The 25,089-nt window shown below is 33.7% G+C and overlaps 2 protein-coding genes across 3 annotated transcripts in view; both read left to right on the top strand.

Moving 5' to 3' along the window:
* Window positions 1-3,476: 3,476 nt before the first annotated feature.
* On the top strand, window positions 3,477-12,021 carry LOC106101323. The gene is made up of 5 exons (XM_013280502.1): window positions 3,477-3,564; window positions 8,907-9,026; window positions 9,932-10,054; window positions 10,129-10,239; window positions 10,439-12,021. The coding sequence occupies exons 2-5, from the start codon at window positions 8,943-8,945 to the stop codon at window positions 10,526-10,528; spliced, it is 408 nt and encodes a 135-aa protein (XP_013135956.1). The 5' UTR covers window positions 3,477-3,564; window positions 8,907-8,942; the 3' UTR covers window positions 10,529-12,021.
* Window positions 12,022-12,914: 893 nt separating this feature from the next.
* LOC106101361 (adhesive plaque matrix protein) overlaps window positions 12,915-25,089 on the top strand; it is a 40,610-nt gene continuing 28,435 nt past the window's right edge. Inside the window, exon 1 of one of the 2 annotated variants that reach the window (XM_013280550.1) lies at window positions 12,915-13,030. The gene's annotated coding sequence lies outside the window, so the exon portion shown is untranslated. Of the gene's footprint in view, window positions 13,031-13,067; window positions 13,240-25,089 lie in introns of those variants that run through there. The other variant, XM_013280552.1, reaches the window with a different exon arrangement.

Below are 25,089 nucleotides of genomic sequence, written 5' to 3'. Positions count from 1 at the left end.
AGCAAATGCCATACTTAATAGACAGGTATCGTAGTGACGAAACAAACACACATAACGAACAATATTGAACTATCGATATTCGGTTTAAATAATTATCGAACTCAACTAAAATTATTATTTTCTTATAACTAATTTAGAAGACAATTCTATTATTGATTATAGTGTAGAGAATTTAGCGATGACAGAAATAATAGCGAAATTCAATTCGGCTACTTACGGCTGTAGTAGTAATAAACATTTATTTAATCTCGTTATTTGTTATGGTCATTATTATTTTGAGAAGACAGTGTTTTTTTTTTAAATTCATAAGTTATAACTATAAATCTATCGATTCCAACTTCTATAAGAATATAAATCGAAAATCGATCAGATTCATGACTGATTTTACATAACCCATCCCTATTAAATTTGAAGTGAATTGTCAAACTAATCTAAATTATTTAGACACACTATAATTCTTTGTTAATTTAGTATTAATAAAATTACAGTTCAACTTTGAACCTATCAACGATTTGTCAAGACGGGTCACTGAATATTCGTAATCTAATTACAAATTATCTACGCAAGTGTAAAGTTATTACTTTAGTTGTATTTGATATTAACGAGTTTAGCAAATAATAACTATAATAAACACAGTTTGTTAAGGCAATTGGTCGACCGTTCTTCTCTTGCGCCCAGGTCTAAAAATTACTTTCACAATACTATTCCGACTATGTATCTCAGTTGTGAACTAAAATATTTCGGAAGTGTAGAGCGGTGGCAAACGGCGACCTTGTGCGACACTAGCGCCACACTCTCTGCCTCTCTCCGCTCCTCTCTGTTCCGCCGACCTCATTGTAATTACACAAATCAGATGAGACTTGTAAAACAAAGCCCTTTCTTGCAACCACACCCGAGATTATGTTGTTCAAATTTTATGCAATGCGATAGCTTCGCTGTGTTAATTTTTCGAAACATAATATAAGTACTTGTAATTACCAATAGCAATGAGAGACGGCTTCCTAATATGTATTTTTGTGCTGCCTATAGAAATAAAATGTTATTCTCATATTTACTTTTATATTCTACTTTCGCCCGCGACTCCGTTCGGGTGGAATTAAAAAAAGTTAGCAGCCTATGTGTTCTTCCGGACTATCGTCTACATGTATACCAAAATTCATCACAAACTTAACACACATAAACTTTCACATTTTTAATATTAGTATGATTTAGAAATTACGTTAACAAATAACTTAACAAAACAGCGAGTAAGCTTTTAAATATCGATTGACTTTCGTATCACAAGGTAAACAGTATTTACTTGAATATCGCTGAGTCAGAACAACGGTTGTGCGATTCACAATTGTTTCGCAGTCAATTCAACTGTTTAGCACAACTTAAAATCGAATAGTGTGCACCTCCATTAAGCTGATAGGAATCAAAGCAAGACTAAACAGTTGTGCGATAGTTTAGTTTCACATGTGCGAACGCTCTAAAGGTTCTATTTAATTACTACTAAATTCGTTTGTTGCGATGCAACCACCGTAACCATCTAATCGTGTCATCGACCTTAGCGATGTCACATTTTTACAACGACCTATATTATGGAAACTATAAAGGTCATGTTACGAAATTATAAGTAGATGAAATGTAATACTAATTCCGTGGGATATAATGCCTGGGATAAACATGTTAATATTATATTAAAAAACGATCTACCCGTCTTTATTCTACTGTCGTAAAGCGTAACAAGCTTTCGTCAGCCATGTTATTCTACCATCAACAGTCATCACTCCCTTGATCATGTCAATTTTCAGGCATTACTTCAAACACTTACTCATAACACAATACACATTACCCACCAACGCCTCACATATAGATTCAATTTCTACTTTATTTTCTCTAAATGTTACTTGTATATTTTTTCGTTTATAGTAAGATTTGTATATTTTTGTTGTGGGGCGTGGGCCTGGTGATCCATTACACAGGGCGCCACGCTTATTTGGACACTAGTCCCCAAGGGGAAAAATAATAAGGCTATTTTATTTTTAACTCTATTACCATTGCTTTTTGAAGGCATGTATGTGTACAGTTCTATCTAAACTCCTCGCCGTGTTCACTGGGTCATTATCAACGTGACATATAAGATTAGGTTTACACTGTATGTGGAAATCAAACAATGCCATCAAGTCAGATCATTGTCAACTTACTCGTATATAGAATAGCTGTAAAATGAACTTTCAAATACTGTTTTAGCTACGCTATGTTATGTTTAAGTTATTGTTAAGCTAAATTAAGCTCAATACGTCAATTTTATTGATTAGCTGGTGCTCGCGACTTTGCCCGCGTTTAATTAAAAATAATATAAAATGCAGTCTATGCGTTTTCCTAATGAGTATAACTACTAGAGGAAGTTTGAGATTAGCCCCAGTAGTAGAGAAGGTCAGGAGTAAAAGGTTAGCATGGTATGGGCACGTTATCCCCATGGATGAATCGCATGTTACAAGGAGAACGTTAGTTATGATTGTTGTACATCGGTAGAGGTAGTCATAGAAATAGATGGATGGATTGCGTGAAAGGTGACATGATCTAGAAGGGAATGATAACTGAGATGACGTTTGATAGAGTTATGTTGAAGACAAAAACCTGTTGCGCCAAAACTACGTAAGGAGGAAGATGATGATGAAATCTAAAAACACATGGACATGGCGGGATTCGAACCCATAACTTGCAGAGACTTTACTGTAATAAAACAAAGGCACGTGTAAAAAGTAGAGAAGGTATTCAATATATTTGTAGTAATTAGAGTTCGAATTTTGTCGCCACTTAACTTAATATTGTCTCTCGCAAAGATAATTGTAACTCCATCCTCCGCGGCTGGGGATCGTGGGAGACGCGTTGAGATAATATGGATACGACTTTTAATGTAACACGTGGAATTAATAATATATACAGAAACAATTTTAGAATACAATATAACTTACAGATAATTGAAGTAGAGATTTTATTATTCACGAATATAAAGTCGGAACATTTTTTTTTATTAAAATATATTAGAAATGTATATTTTTTGTAAGTCACTGTGAGTAACATATTATTCGTAAATACTGACAAACACCAAACTTTGGATTTTAGATACAAATTTAAGCCTTTCCACATATCAAATTTTCAATCGTATAAACATATGATAGTGCCTTTAATAAATTATTAACATAACCACCTTTAAGGTTGGATTTAAAACAACGAAAGAGAAGGATGAGACCGTATAATTTTAATTAACACATAATTGAATATTTTAAAGCAAAACGCCTTAATAAAGCAAGCTAGAAAAACGAAATGCGTCTAGTAACCTGTACTCCAAAATCATATTAACTAATTAGTCAATTTTTGGCTCTGATAAAGTGAATGTGGTATTACATTTTTGTGTACATATGTCTTATCCACGCTATGCTCCACAACGGTATATATTGTCAGGAGGCAGGCGGGTAGGGTCAGTTGCGTTGTGTGCGAGCGAGCGCCCTGTGTTAGTTCCCGTCTTACCTGAATTGCCCGACTGCACCACTTGCCCGGCACAGCGACGTCTAGGTATGTACTATGACAATATAATTACAACCGAAAACATTAAATCAAATTCCTTTCGTCGTTTTAAGAATAATTCGTTTTATAATTAGTAATTGAATTAAATGTTTCGTTTATTTGTTTCAGTTTTAAAAGTAATAAATAAATAATATTGTAAATAGAGTAGGAAAATATTTAACGGTTTATTGGTTAAAAAAATATATCGATGGTTAAACGCCGTAACTTTTTAAGAGCTTTCAGAAAAGCTTCTAATCTTTTAAATCATTTTTTTAAAAAGTAAACATTCAGCTTTGTGTGGATTTGATCAAATTGTTGCAAAACTAAAATAGTTAGTAGAAGTAAATATCGAATTGATATTCGTTAACATAATTATTTAAAAAAAAAAGAATTTTTTACATATTCAAATTCGCTTACAAACATACCAGCAAACAAGAAAACTCTATCATATTCTAGTGCGATAGTTATGTACGTTTTTAAATTATTTGCGTGTACACAGTTTCCTATGTCCGCTTCCTTACGCCCCGCACAACACGCACGAGCGACGACTTACACCGCCTGAAGAATATACCACACTTATATAAGATATTAACTTTATAATCAACGCAGTTTATTCAGCTGAAAAGAGATACGAAATCAACTCACACGGAACTATAATTATATAAAAAAAAAAAATACCATGCAAGAAATAAGTTAAAATACGGTCATAAAATACCGCGTATAATTTATTACAGTGAATACGATTATTGAAACGACATATGTAACACCGCCTTAAGTGATAAGGCCACGCTTAAACTGTGAATTTAATTAAAATTTAACTGTCAAATTGTAAATATCATTAAGCGAAATGTTAAAGATTCGTTTCAGCAATTGACCGTTAATGTCATTTTATAATAAAAGCGGGCGCAAATCGTTGACCAAACTGTCGCACAACTGTTGCGCGGTTGCCGATTGTTTCGCAGGCAATTCAACTGTTTAGTTGCACAAAGAATCGAGTAGTGTGCGCCTCCATATAAGATAGGAATCATAGCGTGGTAACCAAATCCGGTAATAATAACGACAAACGGTTCGTCCCGAGGCTCCTGAGGGAGCCCTCGAGCTTTGTTACTCATAAACGAGGTTTAGGCTAAGCGCCATCTGCGCTCGGCCACCACAAGCCCGGTGAATCTGTAAATGCCTCTTTAATGCAAACAGTGGCCATTCAGTCACAAAAAGCGAGGTAAACAGTTGTGCGTTTCGTCAATTAAAAAGAAACACAAAGTGTGTAACGATTCTCAACAGATTGTATACGTAACATCGATGTTATTTACAGAGAACTCGTGTCGTTGCTTTGCGCTTATAACAATTATCTAAGAGTTATTCAATTGTCTATCAGCCAACTTAGGTTAAAAATTAAAAGAAAACACGAATATGATCTATTTTTAACTACAACTCATTCGTAAAAACAAATGAACTCTCAATAAATATAACCGAATTTACTCGCTATATGTCTTGTTTCACTAGTAGTAATTTTAATATTACACCGGGCGAGCCGGCCCATTCGTGCGAAGATGTTAAAGCGGGCTCTACCACTGTTACACTTATTTCTACGAGTACAATATATTATATATTCAAATATCATTCTCAGTAAAATCCACTTTATATAATTATTTTCTCCTTATGATATAATAAACCTCATGTTCCCTTATGTCACTGCCACACCACACAGCTGCCGTGCGGTATGCGGTCAGTGTGGCATTGCTTCCTCTCTAACTGACCTATGTCATAGTTGAAGATAATATTGTTAATTTAGTATCTAAATAAGACATAAAGGGTCTGTCCCAACACTAACTGATAGATGTTCAGATAGCTTAAAACGTCACAGTCAGATAAGGGAACAAAATCCGATATTTCCATCACATATTTTACACGTTCGATTGTTATAAGACAATTTACAATTTGGTGGGACTGATACTTAAAATCTTACTAATATTATGAATGCGATAGTTTAAATGGATGGATGGATGTTTGTTAGAGTTTGTGGGTTAAACTGCTGAACGGACTCCATAAAATAGATGTAGCGGTTAGTCGTTCGTTTCTTTTTTCAATTCTACGCGGATGGAGTTGCGGGCGAAAGCTTATTGATTTAGTATTTTAAATTGGCAATAGATGATAACAATAGAGTAATTTTTATAAGCTTGATATGTTAGGTTAGTGTATTAATGCCATAATTAACACTTATTCGTATTAGTTCATCTCATAAGATAATTTAATCTAACTAGTTAATTTCTAAACTGCCGATTATTTTTTATAACATAAGATGGCAAACGAGCAATCGGCCACCTGAAACCGCCAAAATGGCGAAGCAACCGCTGCCCATAGACATCCGCAATTACAGATGCGTTGCCCTTATACGACGGAGGAGGAGATGCACATAGAGAGGATATTTCCCCTTCTTATGCATCTCCTCCACCGTTAAATCCACTTCCTCTTCCCAACCTCTTCTTGTAAGAAAAGGGTGGTAAAGAGAAAGGGACTTAAATTAGGCCTCCAGCACCACACTCATCAGACGAAACGCGGAATTGCTTCTCTTTCACGCCTGTCTTCTGTGTGGTCGTGGTATTTCACCGGGCGTGCCGGCCCATTCGTGCTAAGATGTTAAAGCGGGCACTATCACTGTAAAGATGATCACACTGATGTTTACATTATCACGGTGACATAAAATACATTGTTTTATTTGCACTCTCGTACATTTGTCAGATACGCCGGATACTAACGCAAGCGTACATTTCGAGGTCACCAAATGTGACACTCAAATTTTAAGGTTACTAAACTAACTAATTTCGAAAATTGAGCATAATTTTAGCATTGCGTATTGTTGGTTGTCGTGATAAACTGTACTTGGCTGTACCAATGAAGATGACTTTTAATTTTGTTCTAGAAAAAGTTTTCGTGTATTCAAAGATTTCTTTTTAGGTAATCTATGATCCTGATACCTTCAATATTCCGTACGCGTGGTTAAAAAAAAAACAAAAGCAAGTACCTTACGTAGTCTTCCAGATTATCTATGTGTTCTTCCGGACTGTGTTCTACATCTATGCCAAATTTCATCGAGATCCGTTCAGCAGTTTAGGCTACAAACTCTAACAAACATCCATCTAAACTTTCGCATTTATAATATTAGTAAGAAATAAGCTCACAAGGCTAGATTTTCTGTTACACTTTTTACGGCTAAAATATGACATTTTACTCTTCTCTTGTTGCGACATCTCCGATAGCATATTGTATAACAATACCACTGAAACCTATCAAAGCAACAACGTAATGATTACAAGTCTAACAATTTGCTCAGGGCTAATGAAACAGACGGACAAAAACAAATACAAATGAACGTGGAAGTGATAAAAACGGCTGTAACACGCGGCAATTTCGCCCGCGTGAGATCTCTCGCCGACAAATTGTCTTTCATTGCCCAACATTGGTGCATTGGTACGGCCTTCCTAAGGACTGGAAAAACTTAATGTACACATAATGCTCATTGTATGTACACAAACTATCTCCCTTAGTGTCTACATTAAGAAATAAAGGTCTGTTTAATGAATAACTTCGTTCGATCAGAACGTTGACCATCGTTGTTTCATTTTAAAATAACAACATGTGGAAGGTTACTCTTTCTTTTTAAAAATATTCCAAGATTATAGATTAACCTTGAACTTAACGATGTGTTTAATGTACACATTTGCACTGAATTTCGCAAATTGAACATCTCCAAGTGCGTCGGCCGTGACATCTTTGGAATTGTCACACGGTACAGACACACGTAAGAATTTTACGACTTTACAACTGCATACTTTTGCATTGAAATTTAATTAAAACTTTACGATATCATAATTGTACCTTTGTACAATTAATGCACAAATACGGTTAATCAAGAAACTTTTTTTATGGATCAGCCACCACTTGTTTCTCAAAGGAGAAGTTTAGATGACTTTATATTTTCAGTCTTCCGTACAAGTTCTAAAATTCAATTCAATGTTTTAATGCATTACAAAGGCGTGGTTTTCGGTAGTTATTTCTACAACGCCCTTGTCAGTATAAATTATGAGAATTAGTTTAATTTTTATTTTGCGTTCACATTATATTCACACAACAATTAAAATGCAACAATATTTAGTGTATGTAGAAACTTTGCTGCTCCATTAAGTAGTATACATCGCGCTAAAGATAGTTAAAGGGGGTCAGCAGTGTAATAACCTTGCAAAATAGCGCGTAATCCCATTGTGGATGGCCGCTCCCACGGTCTGCAACGATGGTTACCACATTGTTTATTGCTGGCCGCCCCGCGCCGCCGCCGGCGAGATGGCGATCTCAAGACTAATGAGATATGATTAAACATAATAAACCATAACGTTTTTAAAGTTTAAGTTAGAATATAACTATTGGGAAGGTAAACCAACAACCGGTCAACAATGACCACTGATTCTATAGACTCTCATCTGCAAAAAAGAACTTAGTCCATTTCTACTGTTGTTGCATAGAGTAATGGAGAAACAAGAAAGGATATTTCCTTTTTTTACCTATTCTTCCGCTGTCAAATACTCTCCTCATTCCATGTTATAGTTATCGGAAAGTTATAGGAAGGGATGAAAATAAAATTATGGTCCTAGCAACTTTCTTAGTGTCTACAAGTGTACAAATGTGTATGTATTCGGTAACATGACATAAAGCCACGCGTTATTATGTTTTAATAACGAGTCAATTACGATTGTTTAAGCAGTTTTTTCTTACTCTGTACCTTTGTTCTATTCATTGATTGCAAAGCTATTAAGTAATTATGAGGTCCTTGTTGGAATAGAATTGTTCATTCTAAAATTTTATATAGAAATTTCTGATATAGTGGTAGAGTCCGCACAAAGAGATTCAATAATACATAGACGAAGCATAGTTGATACTTTTAACGTTATCTGTTAATAAGCCACATGTTAATATAATTAATGGTTAAGTGAATTGCCAATAGATGTCACTGAATCATATTTAAATAACTAATTCATGTTTATAACAAAAGATGGAGCTTATTACAATTTTGTAAAATGTTTTATACCAAGTTAAAACAAGGACATGAGGTGGTACTAAACTTGACAACTAACATAGTACCTTTTAGAGAAGTTACCAGTGAAAAAATATTGTTCACTATATAATTCTAGTTCTGGTATATTTCTTAAATGAGTCCGACAGAGGATTAATTGCTACACAAATGGGTTGTTCGCTAAATGCCACCGCATAGAAAATTAACGAATGTGTTTTGTTTTCGTATTTACGGTCCTTAAACTTTTGATTGTCAGTTACTTAACTTAAATTTTCTTTATTTCCAGCACATCTTCAGACCAGTTCTAATCATCAAGCGAACAATGCAGCAGAGAGTGTGCGGTCTTCGGCTGTCGTCCGTCGGCGTAGTCGCCGTCATACTCTACATTATTGATCATTCAATCGCCGTAAGTATTTTTACAATATCTAAACAACTGCAATAGATTGAAGTTTGCAGATGCGTTTCTTACTTTAATTTACAAAATACAGAAACCTTCATACACTCTTCACACATTTTATCCAGACGTAAACGTAATAAGGAATACGTTTTTGTGACAATCAAATTGTTGAATTTCTTTTGACGTGAAATGACTAGTTAAAGACATCAACGGGTGCACTTATGTTAAGAATTGTCATAATTTTTTAATTATGATTTATATAGCTTTAATATCTTACATTGCTTCTATACTTAATAACTCATTATTCCATAATTGATTCAATCAAGTTTAATTAACTTAGATTACATCCTTTTGAAAATGATTGATTGAACGATTTGTATGTATGCAGCAAAAAGCACACGTCAGTAATAAAACTGAATCCACTTAAATTATGTTATTACAAAGACAAGGTAATTACTTTGATAATTAAAAGTATCAAAGGACACTCGGTCGAGTATCGTGGGAAGTTTTAACGTCAATTTCCATTGTGGTTTTTCATGTTTATTGCTGTTTTTAGCATGAATTTAATGATTTACAATGAATCGTCGAATAATTTGGACAAAAATACTTGATAAAAAGAATACAATTGTATTTTTCTGTGTTCTATTTAACTCGATTAGGAATAATTTAATACAGGATCAATTGCAAAGTTTATTTTCCACTGTACTTTAAAATTTTCAAGGCAAGATTACATCTGTATTAAAAAATAAATGAAAAGACGAAACGATGTAGTACATTTTATAGTAAATAATAACACTAGACCTGTTATCAATGAAACTACCTCATGTTAGAAGATAACGTGGCCGAGAGGAAGCGCGCAAACACGTGCTTCTGTTGTGGAAGTCTACGTTTATATTTAATAATTTTTACTGCAGGCGTTGGATGGATACGTACCGGGCGAGGACTACCCAGACTTTGCAGAGGTCCCCAAAGGTCTGTCGTTCACTTGCGATGACAAAATACCCGGGTACTACGCCGATCCAGAGACATCTTGCCAGGTTTTTTCTTTAATATAGTGGTACTTCTTGATTATATCCTAGTTTAGATAGTATTGTAATATATATGTGTGTAGGTGTGGCACTGGTGTGTGCCGAGCATCGGTGGCAACGTGATGTACTCGTTCCTATGCGCGCCCGGCACCGTCTTCAACCAGCGCTCCCGTGTCTGTGATTGGTTCTACAAGGTCAGCTCCTTAAAATACTTATATACTTGTAACAATTTTCTGTGATTTTATTGATGTTAAAGTTCTTCTCATTAAACAATGTTAAATGCGTTTAGCGCCTGCCGACAACAGAATCATTTCTTACTCCTGTCAATAAAAAATAGCAATTAGTTAGACTTATATATTGCAGATATTAATTAATTTTCTTCCGTCTTTGCAGGTGGACTGTCAGACATCACCCGCGTACTACGCCATTAACGAGGACCTCTACAAAGACGAGGCGGGCAACTACATCGCGGGCAAAAAGTAGATTGTAACGAACTCATCTTACAGATCAACACCGCGCACGGCTGCACTGAATCTGCAATTAAGTGCTCACGATTTATCTGAATTAGTTAATGTAATTATGTAGTTAAGCAAATTGTGCAATTACCCTCACGTAGTTACCCTTAGTTATAGTTTTAATGTTTAGCTCAGTTTATTAATAGCAAAAGTTACCATTAGAATAATTGCTAATGAAATCTCTCAGGCGCTGTAAGCAATTACAAAAATAACGATGCATAACAATAACATCATTTAGAAATTAAATATATTATGACGTTTCTGTGAAACGATCACTAATAAAGAGTTACGGAATCGTAAAAAAGTGCACTACAACATGAATCTTACCATATTTATTGCTCATAGCGCCTGGACGATTGTGTTAATCTCGACGTTATGCTCATTACGAACTGTACATGAGGGCAACGTCGACTGGCAGCAGGAGATGAATGCGTTTTATTAGCTTTACGAGGTTTAACATCGTATGCAATAATCACTCTGTAGCTAATTACACGACCCTGTAAGAAACAACATAAAAGAAATCTATTGGTTTGTGTTATTTTATAATACTAGGTTATAAATTACCAATTCTGTGTTTTTATTAATGAAAACGTAACATTGAAAACAAATGCAACGCAAATGTACAAACTTTTAAGTGAATATTAATTCTAATACTTAAGAAAAAAGAGCAACAGATATGTAATGTTAAATAAGGCATTTGACATCTTATTTGGTCAGTTAATTTCAAAAGGGCATTAAATTATGTCGAGAAGGGATGTTACAATTCTGTTTAAGCAGTAATTAAATTAAAAATTTGTGAAATCTAGATGGAAGTAGAATTATTACTTTGTCAGCTGTTTGTTTTTGCTATTTTTGATTCCCATTATTCTAATTCACTGATGGATAAGTAAACAAACTTATTTTTCAATAATTAATGCGTGTAAGTAATGCATGTAATGTGTATAAATTTGTAAATATTTCAAGTAATTATTCTGAAATTGCTTTTTTTACTCAATTAATTTTGTTTTTAACTAAAATTAACGATTTACAGAGTCGTAACACATGCAAGGATTCAAATTAAAAGTCAAGCAAAGCCACGACGTATAGTAGTCCGACGTCGACGACTGACAGACAAACAGACAGACACGACTGATACAGCGTTTAACGTCTTGCCTGTAAATTCGTAGCGGAAGTACAGAGCTCTGCAAAAGTGAAAATATTATTTCCGTAATGGTATTTTTTTCGCGAAATTACATTTACAACTTTTTATTTTAAAGTATGTTGTTGTTTTGCTTTTAGTTAATAACCAGTTAGGTCCGACGCTTGTAAGGATATTGGAAGGACGCTTTAAGTACAAAAATTTGTTAAAAATGCTCTCTGCTTTAATGTTTTTTATTTCATTTAAAGTATATAAGAAGTGTATAAACTTGTAGTGTAAATAAAGCAAGATTTGTATGTTTTGTAATAAACGATTTGAAAATTGTTTTTGTTTCATTTATAAATATATTAGCTTTCGCTGGTGACTCGTGGAATTTAAAAGAAAAAGTGAGTAAACTATGTGTTCTTCCAGACTCCTATCCGTTCAGCCCTTTAGGCTACAAACTCTAACAAATATTCATCCATCTCAACTTTCGCATTTACAATATTAGTATGATTCAAAGTAAGTTATTTTACGCCAATGTCAGACTCTACTAAAATATTACCAGAAAACTATTTTTTAACAAGATGTTTATGATTAAAAAGAATATATATTTAAAAGAAGAAACTAATGTCACTTGTCATTTCTATTAAAAATGGTTGTCACGTATTAAATTTTATAATTCCTGGATTATTCGTCATTCTCATTTAAACACAAGATGACGTACATACTATGATTTAAAAATGCATTTTAGTTAAGCTTAATTTTAAGGAAATTTTAACTTTAAGCTTTTATTTTAAGTTTGAATATAGCTCGACCGAGGTTGAGTGTAAAAGTTGTGTAGTCGACTGTACTCGCCTGCATTGAACTCACATGTGTCTGTGTTGCGTGTGTGTAACATCATAAGGACGTGATCACAATGTACTTCTGTAAACTTTTTATATGTAAAAGTATATTTTTTTTTTGTAATCATTTTTGTACTTTGATAAAGTTTAACTTCATCATATATGTTACTCGTGTCTTAGAAGAAACGATATTTTCTTTCTACCTCTTTGTTACCTTGAGTGCTTTGCTTTTTATGACATCACTTTACAATGGTGTCCTAGAAATCAAATGATATATCTGTTAAGAAAATAACCGTATTATATGAAAACAAAATAAAGAAATACAAACTTTGAGGAGTTACCTTTATCCGCTTCGGGAGTAAATGCGGCGAAGGCGCCAGTTAGCGATTGACTCGGTGCGCCAGCGCACGTCACGCACAACTTTAAAAAAATAAAAAAAAGTTACAAAAGAGCGCGTGTTCCATTTATAAAACAGTATAGTTCGAAAGACAATTCAAATTTAAAAATTGTGAGTCTTTTATGTTGTTTTTTTAATTCTGTAGACTGCAGTAGATATTGTCGCGTTTGCTATTATGCCAGTTGCGTAATGAAATTTTCGTAAGTTTTGGTAACACTGCAGCGGTTAAACGGTTACTGTTGCTGTAACACATTGAATGCTATTGAATGCAATCATTGCATATCAATGCACACTTTTTTTTAAGCAGGTCGCAGTTTGAGGTAAGAGAATGTTTATTGGGTTCTTATTGGTTTATTTTGTTTGCGTAATTGTTAAGTACATTGGAAGATTTGTTCGTTGGTATACTGCTTACGACAAGTGTTTAATGAGCTTCGATAATACTTAAGTTAAAAACACAAATAGCTTATCTGTACTAGGTACATTGGCATAGTCAGTCATTAATCTAGGTAGGTCTAGAGGTAGGTAGTATAAATATGGTCCTAACATTTTGAGATCCCTTAGGGAATGGGACAACTGTCGCTACGGTGGCGACGCCAAAAGTAGGTATCTTGTTTATGGTTCTGTCTACTAATGTGCAATCCAATACTCAATAAGGTTACACTGATGTGGGTTTAAATTAGCTTCTTGTATCATCAGCGTGTTCTGAGAATTAGCAAAAAACAGTCAGAATGTTGTCGCCTTTCTCAATGTAAATGACGAGGTCGTTGTATTGCATCTGATGCAGAAATTCGTATACGACCTTCGCTTTAGCAAAGTGTCACTACAAGTTTATTAAAGTGCTTAATTTAATATATTTGTGTTCAATTTTTATACTCTGTTATTTCTAGTCTTATTTTGTAAGATGTTTTAATCGACTAAACAAAAGAAGGAGGTTATCAATTCGTCTGTATTTATTAGCTGTTGCTCGCGACTTCACATGTTACAAATTAAGATAATAGCTTATGTTACTGACAAATAAATTACCTTTCTAACGGTGAAAGAATTTTAAAATCGGCCTAGTAATTTTTGAGTTATTTCAAAACATACAAAATTACAAATCTTTCCTCTTTATAATATTACTATAGATGTGTGTGGTTTTAACGTCATTTTTAATAGATAATAACTAATACTTTTCTCAGATTGTTGTATCGATGATTCAATTAATATGCAGAGTTGTAAAATACGAAAATCTATTTGTTATTTATGTACTTAATAATAAATGAAGTTCTTATAAATGTTTTGATATTTAATAAGTTTGAATCACTAATAAACATCAATAAATTATTTTATTTTTCTTATGCTTTTTAGTATAAATAAATGTAAATATTACCGGTTAAAGGTAACACCATTGGATAAGATACGAAATGAGTATATTAGAGGAAGTTTGAGAGTAGCACCAGTGGTTGAGAAAATAAGGTGTAAAAGGTTAGAGTGGTATGGGCATGTTATGAGAAGGGATGAATCGCATGGAACAAGATGGACGTTAGTTATGAATGTGGAGGGGTACATCGGTAGAGGTGGACCAAGAAAGAGATGGATGAATTGTGTGAAAAGTGACATGATCAAGAAGGAAGTGATGACTGAGATGACGGATGATAGAGTGCTTTGGAGGACGAAAACCCGGTGCGCCGACCCTACGGGAGTAGGATAAGACAGGGGAGCTGATGATGATTACCGGTTGAAGGTCAACAAATATGTCAGCATTTCTTTAAGAACATTTCAAGGATTAGAGTTTCTTGTTTAACCTGTGATAAAAATAGTTGATACATTTAAGCAATGAAATTAGTAATAAAACTTGAATATGTAATTAGTAATTTGGGGTCAGTTGCAAGCAAAATTGCGAAGCGTTGCCGAATTATCGTAATAAATACCGACAATTGGCACAATACTGTATAACGACAATTGCTTACAGTGTCGGACACTTTTTATAAATGTACTTAACCTAGTTGATAACTTAAATGTAACTTAACTGTGTTGTGCGACAAAGACGGACTATAGTATTGAGTTTAACAACCGCAAATAAACAACTTGACCTTCAAAAAAGCCAGTTTTCAAATCCCCAAAAATACTTAATAACTGTGTGCATCTGCTGTGAAAACTTAAGTAAGTTAGATGAGTATTTGACTATGACCATACTTAATTCTTTACTAATTTTGACTCTACTTACCATAAGCCTCGTATCACTCGTTTTATTTAATAATGGACATCAGTTTAAACTTAACTGTTATATAAGGCATTTAAGTTACTTGTACCGTACTTGAGGTTGTCACAGTGTTCAAGTAATATGAAGTCTTTGTGTGGTTGTTGTCACGTATTTGCTCGGTCATTGGTCTCTGAAATGAGGTTTTAACGGTCCTCGGGCATTATTAAAATATTTAACTTGAAGGTACCTTTACGACATATATTAGGTTGAAGTTTGATGTGTATTTAGAGTTTAAAGCCTTAATTTTTGCATAGAACAAAGCAAGCTAATAATTTGTTAAAAATGTAAAGGTCTCCTGCGTAATATGAGTTATTAAAGCTAGTTTTTTGTATGATTTGTCATGTTACAATGATATCTATATAAGTATCAAAACAAGAGATAAGTTCATGTTATGTTTATTGCGTATCCATTCGCCGCTTACTTAGTATTGGTTCTGCAGTTAAAAAGACATCAACGCATACAAGTGATTGTGACTTCACTTCTCACAAACGCATGTACACGTCGCATAAAATAAATTCTAGCCTCCGTATAATCATTATGAAAAAACTTAAAGCTACCTTATTTATTAAGTTCATTCTCATCCATTACATTTGCAAGTGCAGTGATAAGTTTTCGCAAGTGACGTAATTCTTGCAATATCATATATTGATAAACATGTACGCAGCGACTGGGAGTACGCAGAGAAAGTAAATGTTCATGTGTGATCTATCATCCACTCTAAATTGATCTCTCATTCGTATTAGAACATTTTATTAATAGAGATCTGTTATATCTGGTATGTTTAACCATTTAAGCAAGACATTTATTTTCTTGAATGTTTCTAGTAAGTTAGTGTCATAGATAATTGGATATAATGACATACTGGTGTCATTGGAGTAAAAATTAATGTTATTCAATTGAAATCAGTTTTTCTGTTTCCCTTTCAATTATGCAATAAATGGTTTGCGAGTAAATGCTTAGGCTTTGTATTAAAGACAGGTAAATGTCACTCCAGAATTTATAAATATTGTTAACTTTTGTAAGGGATTTTTTATTTAATAATCCACTTTAAAGAAAATACTGTGTCATGTTTACTAAAATTACACAATGAGATTCGAACCCAGGACTTGCAGATCACAAATCAAATGCTTAACGACTGATTCAAGGGCGCTTCACTAAGATTTGTTTATGTTAATCTCTTAAACAGTATTTTAAAAATGACCTTATAAAAGTTCATATACGTATTTAGGAAAACTACAGAATTACGTGCGCTTTGTGACGAAGGTTATGTCGTGTGGAAACTTGTATTACTTACGTGTTAAAGCATGTCATCAAAGTGTGTGAAATGGAGGAGGGATGGATAACAGGACGAACTAGTGATTTGTATTTATAAAGTTTTCGAAGTGGTCCGCTAATACATTCTCAACTAACTTCATATTTTATATACACATAAAAATTAAAATACAATGTTTATTTTATTGTGGAAAAGTAAAGACAAAATCTTAATTTATTTTGCTTATGAAAAAGGTTGGAGGAGGCCTATACCCAGAATGGGGTTAAAAAGACAAAATCTAATTTATCACAAAACTAGCAACAATACTAGCATAGATGGTTTTGTGTCTCTGTGACGAGAGTATACAGTAACAGCAATTATAACCGTTATAACAGTAACTTTAGTTAAATAAGTTGTTATAGAAGTGAAGTAAAGCTGTTGTCGATGTGACAGCTGTCTTGCAGACCTTGAGGCGGGTAACAGCGGACACTGGGTTACTGGCTGTCGTTTCGCCACTCGTTGCACAAGCGGCTTGCGCAGTACCGCCTTACGTAACCCCGGTCGGGTAGGGTCGGGCATTGGTTATTTGTATCGATGAAGGGAATGTGGCACAACCCTAATGTTATTGGAATTTACAATTATGGACGATAATACTTAGTTTTTTATAATGTTTCCTTACTAATGTTATTTGTAGGGGAAATATTGATACAATTATTGGCCAGATGTGATTTGAGATTCATAGAAATGTACATAATATTAATCAAATCATTTACGTTGCCTTTTAGGCCATGGGCATGATATCTGTTTTAAATTGTTTTCCATTTAAATAATTAAATAAAATTTAAAACAATTTATGGGACCATTTAAAAATTACAAAGTTAAATTCAATATTATGTTTGGAATTACCATTTTTCTTAGATATGTTATTTTTCCTGAATAAAAGGTTAAAAAAATTAACGTCGCTCAAGTATGATCTAACAATACTCCAAGTTTCATAACTAAAGTGACAATGAAAGGATATTAGTAAGTTGCTAATGTAAGAAAAAATAAGTTATTGAATAATTAGAGGTTACTTCACGGAAGGTAACATTCAAGACATCATAGTTCCACATCCGGTAATTTGCAAACGATAAGGGTATATAGCAACGGCAGATCCAGTGGGGGGGGGGGGTTATGGGGTTCATGACTCTCCCATGAGCTGGTTGGTCAAAAGCTTGACAAAATATATTCAGATATTTGGTCAAGCTCTTGATTTGATCATGACTATGTGACCCCTCCTGGCGCCAAAGTTGGATCAGCCCTTGGTACACAGTACATTAAATATTTGCACAACAGGATTTATTTCTTCAGACCGATCATTTATTATAGGTATTACTCATTTAAATCGTAACAAATAAAAAAATAAAGCATAAGTAAATTGCTAAACATCATGTCTTCACTTGTATAACAAAAACTTCATCTGTAAAGTAAATTCTATTTATGTCGGAATCGATGACTTCACAAAGCTTCCGTCAGTTAGTGAAGCGTGTCACAGCAAAAACTACATTTATTGTGTTAGTTCATCGCGACCGTTTAATATAACTTGGGTAGTTTGTTCACCTCAAAAGAAGTCCTATCTTTGCCTACTCTTGTAGGTAGGGTATGTGCTTTTCCATACATCTCTATCAGCTGTCATATTTAAATTTACCCCTTTATTATTTCTTAAAAGTAGATAATAGCCAACACGTAAGCTCTATGTAGAGGCTTATTATAATTATACTAAAATTTAATAATTTTAATTTAACAAAATGCATTCAAATCATTTTATCGTTATCATATCATTACGAATTTTATACCTTCTATATTCTTATAGTTTAGAAAACACACAATTCGTGAGTCAGTCCTCTAAGTACGCGTTAATTACACATAATTGTTGTCGACTCTCTAATGAATTACAAGTAATACACCAAAAAATCGCTTCCGAACGCGGCCGCGCACAACTTTCTCTGTGTTACGCAAAACTATAGCAACAACGGCGCAACAAGCATTTTAACCAGCCCCGAGCTGCCGCGGAATTCGACACGACCTCTACCGGCCTCAGACATTAGATCACTAATACGTTATCAGGATATCAAATAATTGACGTAATTATATTTAAATCGGAGCGAATATTAATCTTATGATCTAAACAGATGTTTTTAACTGCTTCGTAAAGGTAGGTTGTTGCGGTTTTGGAAATAAATTGATTATTATCTTATCTGAACGTAATATTTGCATGAACCGTTACGAAAGCATTAGACTCAAAGATATTCTAGTTTTTATTATAGTTATACTAGCTTTCGCCCACGACTCCGTCCACGTGGAATTAGAAAAAACAAAAGTGAGTAGCCTATGTGTTGTTCCAAACTATTCTCTAGATCTATACCAAATTTCATCGACATCCATTCAGTCGTTTAGGCTACAAACTGTAACAAACATCCATCCATCTAAACTTTCGCATTTATAATATTAGTATGAAGTATGATTGTTCCGTATCTATACTATTATAATAAAGCGTTTATAACACACATTTCTTTGTTGCCTAAGATATCAGCAATTACAGCATACTTTTGAATAATTCTTTTTTAATAAAAAGCTCTACACTTACGTCACGCTTTAGGCTATATATTTTCACACCGTTAAACTTAGGGATAAATAATTTGGATAAAAACACTAATGTGGGAAAGAGACCATAAGTTGCTACCAACATCAAGGAAGCAAGGTTGCCAAGTTTTGTCATGTCATGTCATTTGACATTTGCAATTGACAATTTGACACATGTAAACAATAAAATAATTTTATGCTAATGAAATCGCACGGAAACAGCTAGTATGTACTACAAAATAAAATATAAGTCTTATAAAAAGGACTGAGTTAACTATTTTAAAATTTCCAGAAAGTGAATAACTAGTAAACTAGTAACTAGATTAAATCAATAGTTACTAAGCGATTAATGTCCACATATCCACCCTTTCATCTTCCCCTTTAACGCCTACAATCAAGTATATTTTAAAAACACACACTCTGATATTAATTTACTTTCATCCGCTGACTGTAACTGTTGCATATCGTATTGTTGTCAATGTGTACGCAATCGGAGACTCTCCCAGCGTTACAAACTCACTCGGCGTCACCGAAAGTGTTCATTATTATGATTTCCCAGCGCGGTCTCACTCTATTACATATCACGGTTATAAAATAACACATCATAAGTGAAGCTGGGAATAATCATGCATGTATTTTTAGACCTTTCCACCCTTTTCTTATAAGGAAAAGATGGGAAGGTAAAGTGGATTTGACAGTGGAGGAGACGCATCCTAATGTGCGTCTCCTCCGTCGAGTAATGGTAGGGAACGTATCAACTTGTGGATGTCTATGAGTTACGGTCGCTTCCCCATTTTGGCGGATTCAGATGCCACGTTATGTCACAGTCAGCTGGCTTGGCATGCTTGCCAGCTACTACTCGATTGTAAAGGCATGTGTAATTCCCTCAGAATTTCAGAACGTTTAAAGTGTCACCGCAGTTTTATTTGTTTCAAAGTTACAACAAAAGATATATAATAAATTTACATGTAGGACATACATAACTGGAAGAACACATGAGCTTATTAATTTTTTTTTATTACGCCGATGGTTGCGTGGGCAAAAGCTAAGTCTGAGAATTGTATTTAACCAGAATGTTAGATTGAATTTCTCGGATATCATAGCTCACGTACTGGACATGTCAATACAACACAACAATGGACAATTATTGATTCTCGGTACCGTTGACTGAGGGGTCTATCATGAGTATTTGTGTCGGAGCGAGAAGGTATTCGAAACGTTAAGTACAAAGTTGATGATATAACGAAAACGTTTCACGAATATCCGTAATAAGCCCTCTAGACTTAGTTACTAGTATAATAATAATTACTGCAAATTCCGTGGGTGATGCGATCGTCACATGTTTCTGTTCATAGAGGATTTTCACTGTCAGAATACTTGTATAGAAACATAGGTAGTGACATCTTTGTTTCTTGAGATTATTACAATTAGATATGTACTACTTTTATAATCTTGCTAATATTATAAATTACAAATGCAAAGTTTAGTTGGATGGATGGATGTTTTTAAGAGTTTGTAGCCTAAACGGCTGAAGGAACCTCGATGAAATTTGGCATAGATGTAGAGGATAGTCTGGAAAAACACATAGACTATTGCTTTTGTTTTTTTTAGACCGCACAGACGGAGTTGCGGGCGAAAGCTAGTTACTGAATAAAATAATCAACATAAACAATACGAAATAACGATATTTGTCTAAAATTACACGAATTTCTTTGTTTCTCGATATTTTAGTTTTCATTTAATTAAATTGATTTTTCTATTTTATAATACTTTTAATTACAAATCCAAAGGAACCGATACGCAAATAAATAATATTAAATTTATGCTCTGATTTCACTTATGTTATGTTTTAAATTATTCCTAACGATGAGCGGCGTCTTCAAACGTATTACTATGTAAGTGGAAAGTTACCTGTTAGATAACATAAGCTACGGCGCTTTGAAACAAAACAAACATCCTTACAAGAAATATCTATAAACGAGTTTAACATAATCATATCTTACAAATATTATAAATGCGAAAGTTTAGATGGATGGATAGATGTTTGTTAGCGTTTGTCGCCTAAACGACTGAAAGGATCTCTATGAAATTTAGCACAGGTTTAGAGCATAGTCTGGAAGAACACATAGGCTACTTTTTATCCCGGGAATAGTTACGGTTCCCGTGGCATTCATTAATTTAGTTTTTTTTAATATTTACTCCATCATTCTGCAACGGTTCAACATATCTTATTGAAATTTGGCACAGATATAAAACAAAGTCTGGAGTACACATGGGATAAGCTTCATCCCCGAGAAATGTCCGGTTCCCTAGGGATACGTAGCTTTTTGGAATTTATATAGTTCGTATGTTCTCTAATACCACGCGGACGAAGTCGCGGGCAACAGCTCGTTTTAAATAAATTTTTGCTTTTATTATTCAAACAAGAGATATAACTTGATGCTGTTAAGTTTATATATTCTTATTATTTAAAATAAGTCTGTTAGGATGTACAATCAACCCACATCACTTTTTAGACACTAGCAGCGTGCGCACACTTTAGACTCAACTATCGCACAACTGTTTAGTCTTGCTTTGATTCCTATGAGCTTGTATGGAGGTGCACACTACTCGATATTTGTGCAACTAAACAGTTGAAGTCTGCGAAACATTCGACGATAGCACAGTTGTGCGATTACATAGTCAAAGATGTGCGCCCGCTCTAAACATTTGTATGACCTTTGTAAAGCAAAACTTTAATTTGGAACCTAATTCCAGGTAGATTTCGATTGAATCCGAAATCTGTTTCCACAAAGGTCAATGGTCACTAAAGGACCAAAAAATGTTTCAAAACAAATGCTAATACTTATATGAAAACACTAGCTTTTGCCCGTGACGCAGTCCGCAGAAATAAAAAAAGCAAAAGTGAGTAGCCTATGTTTCTTTTTTCAGACTATCTATTCCAAATTTCATCGAGATCCGTTCAGCTTCGGATACAAATTCTAACAAACATCCATCCATCTAAACTTTCGCATTTATAATACGTTTTAAAAATAGATCATAGTCAGATTACGTTTTAAAAATATTTCAAAATGATTTGTTTCCGACACTTGTTTAGGTTATAAACTATTCTGTATCCACTTGACTGAATATATACATTATTATAAAATCTAGGTCTAATTGTGGAACTGAAATATAATAACCTAAACAGAATCAAGGATGTATGACGACTTTGAACTTTACACGCAGAAACTTCATTTAAAATTGAATGCGAAATGCATTGTCATTTCGTTACTGTTTACTGTAAAAATCACCTGTTACCTTACAGTGAAATCAGAACAAACTGAAAGCTATGATCACATTGTATAAAAAAGTCGCTTTCCGCTGTCTGTCTTTATGTGCTTAGATCTTTAAGGACCTGTCCCAACAAATTGTAAATTGTCAACAATCCAACGTGTAAAACATGTGATGGAAATATCGGAATTTGTTCCCTTATCTGACAGTGACGTTATTTTTAAGCTATCAGCGGCTTTATCAGCGAGTTTACACACACTAGATAGAATGATTCAAGAGAAAGGTTTACATGTAAAATACATGTATCATATAGAGTAATACTGATAATTTTAGAGTTTTTTTACGTGACATCTATACTAATATTATAAAGAGGAAAGATTTGTACATTTGTATGTATTCAAAAAACCTTTAAATCTACTGGATCGATGACTAAAATTCTTTCACCAATAAAAAGCTACGTTATCTGAGTAACTTAAGGAGTTAAGTATATTTTTTATTATTTTATTTAATTTCACGGGAATGAAGTCCCGAGTAACTGTTAGTCGTAAATATTTTCGAGCATTGCGAGGACGGGTCGCTAGTCTATTACAAGCTTTATCTATTGTATAGAAAGTAAATGCGGTATATGTCATAGCTTAGCCTGACCGTCACGCCTCACGTTAACTTTTTAATTAGTCCACTTGTGTGTATACGCTCTCTTTCATGGAAAAATCACAGATAATTACACAAATTACCTTAACATTATATGAACTTTAGTTTCTCATGTAGTTATATAACGCTAGCTTTTGCATGCAACTTCGACCGTGCAGGATTGAAAAAAAGTCTTGTATTAATAGCTTAAGTTATCCAGGGATCCAGGGATTCTTAGCAGCAACAGTATTTTCAGTAGTTTTGGTATATATTCAATGCAAATGTACAAATAAATCTTTACCCTTTCCTGTGTTTCCTGTGTTCTTCCAGACTATGTTCTTTGCCAATTTGGAGATCCGTTGACCCGTTCTGGAGATACCTTCTAATGTCCATCCAAACTTTCACATCTACAATATTAGTAAATAACATAGAGAGTAATGCGACAAATGTAAATGAAGATTATGTTTATTAGAATTTGTGGTTTAATAAAACAAAAAAGCAAACCTGATTTGATTACACTCGTTACTACAACCGATAGCATATAACAAAGAACCATTATTATTAGTGTACTAGCTGTTGCCCACGACTTCGTCCGCGTGGTATTAGAAAACAGACGAACTATGTAATTAACGTGTCCCTCGGGAACCGGGCATTTTTCGGGGATGAACCTTATCCCATGTGTACTCCAGACTTCGATTTATATCTGTGCCAAATTTCAATAAGATATGTTGAACCGTTGCAGAATTATCGAGTAAACATTTAAATACGAAATAAATGAATCCCACGGGAACAGTAACTATTTCCAGGATAAAAAGTAGCCTATGTGTTCTTCCAGACTATCCTCTATATCTGTACCTAATTTCATAGAGATACCTTCAGCCGTTTAGGCTACAAACTTTAACAAACATCCATCTATCTAAACTTTCGCATTTATAATATTAGTATGATTACAGTAAAACGTATTGTAAGTAAACCTATAGTCGGCTTTTTGGTAGGTTTAAAGATTTTTTTTTACTGAATACAGCATAAACATAATTGTATATAACTAGCTGTTGCTCGCGACTTCGTCCGCGTGATATTGAAAACAAAAACAAAAAAACAAAATGCACTAAAAACAAAACAAAATATTCTCAAAAAAAACAGTACACTAAAAAGTAACGAAATAATTACTTGAATATTTTCAATAGGTTTACAATAGTAAATCGGTGTCAGCCAAGGTATGCAGTGATATTTCTACGTAAGGGTTTCCACATTTTTACCATAACAATTGACAATTGAAAGTATAGTAACAATTAAGTAATGAATCTACATTGACTGACACCGACTTCAAAGTAATAATAATTGTACAATATAGACATAACACTTACAATAAGGTAGGTTTACAATAGTAAACCTATTGAAAGTATTCAAGTAATTATTTCGTTACTTTTTAGTGTACTGTTTTTTTGAGAATATTTTGTTTTGTTTTTAGTGCATTTTGTTTTGTTTTTAGTGTATTTTGTTTGGAAGTCGGTTTTGTTTTTTTATTAAAAAGTTTATTTATTTCTTGATTTTTAGTGAATCTAAACAACATAGTATGATAATCACTAGCTTTCAAACAAAGAATGAGTTATCTAAATCGATTATATAAGAAATTAAGTAAAGATCTAATACATCGTTGCGATCATTCACTCATAATTCTGTCCAGCCGCGCGCCGCTGTTGCCCGTGAGTTTTAATATTTTGATAACTTCTAGAATCTTTGTCAGAATTACATACTGTAAAAGGCAATTATGATCTACATTTAATACTCTATCGTGAAAACATATTTATTTAGATAAGGATTCATACCAAATAAGAATAAAAGCGTTTTAAATGAAGTCGATTGCATTTATTTGACGGTTTTCGCGAAACAAACGGTTATTGTGCGACAACCTTAAAAGATAGATATATGCTATCGCGGACATTTATATAGCTTATTAAATGAGCTACAATTCTTTCATACATCATTTTTATGTAGATCTTATAGTTTAGGCTACGTAAGCCAAGAAAGAAAACTTTGTTACAAGTTGGTATTTTTTTCTGCGACTCGTAATTTGTAATTTATGATATCTCCTAAACTATTGATCGGAATTACACAGTTCCAAGGGCATTTATAATCTACATTAAATTC

Source organism: Papilio polytes, unplaced genomic scaffold, assembly GCF_000836215.1.
Source record: "Papilio polytes unplaced genomic scaffold, Ppol_1.0 DF823991.1, whole genome shotgun sequence".
In the NCBI taxonomy this organism is placed as follows: domain Eukaryota; kingdom Metazoa; phylum Arthropoda; class Insecta; order Lepidoptera; family Papilionidae; genus Papilio; species Papilio polytes.
The sequence above is the reverse complement of the archived record's forward strand: the minus strand, read 5'-3'. Positions and strand labels throughout refer to the sequence as shown.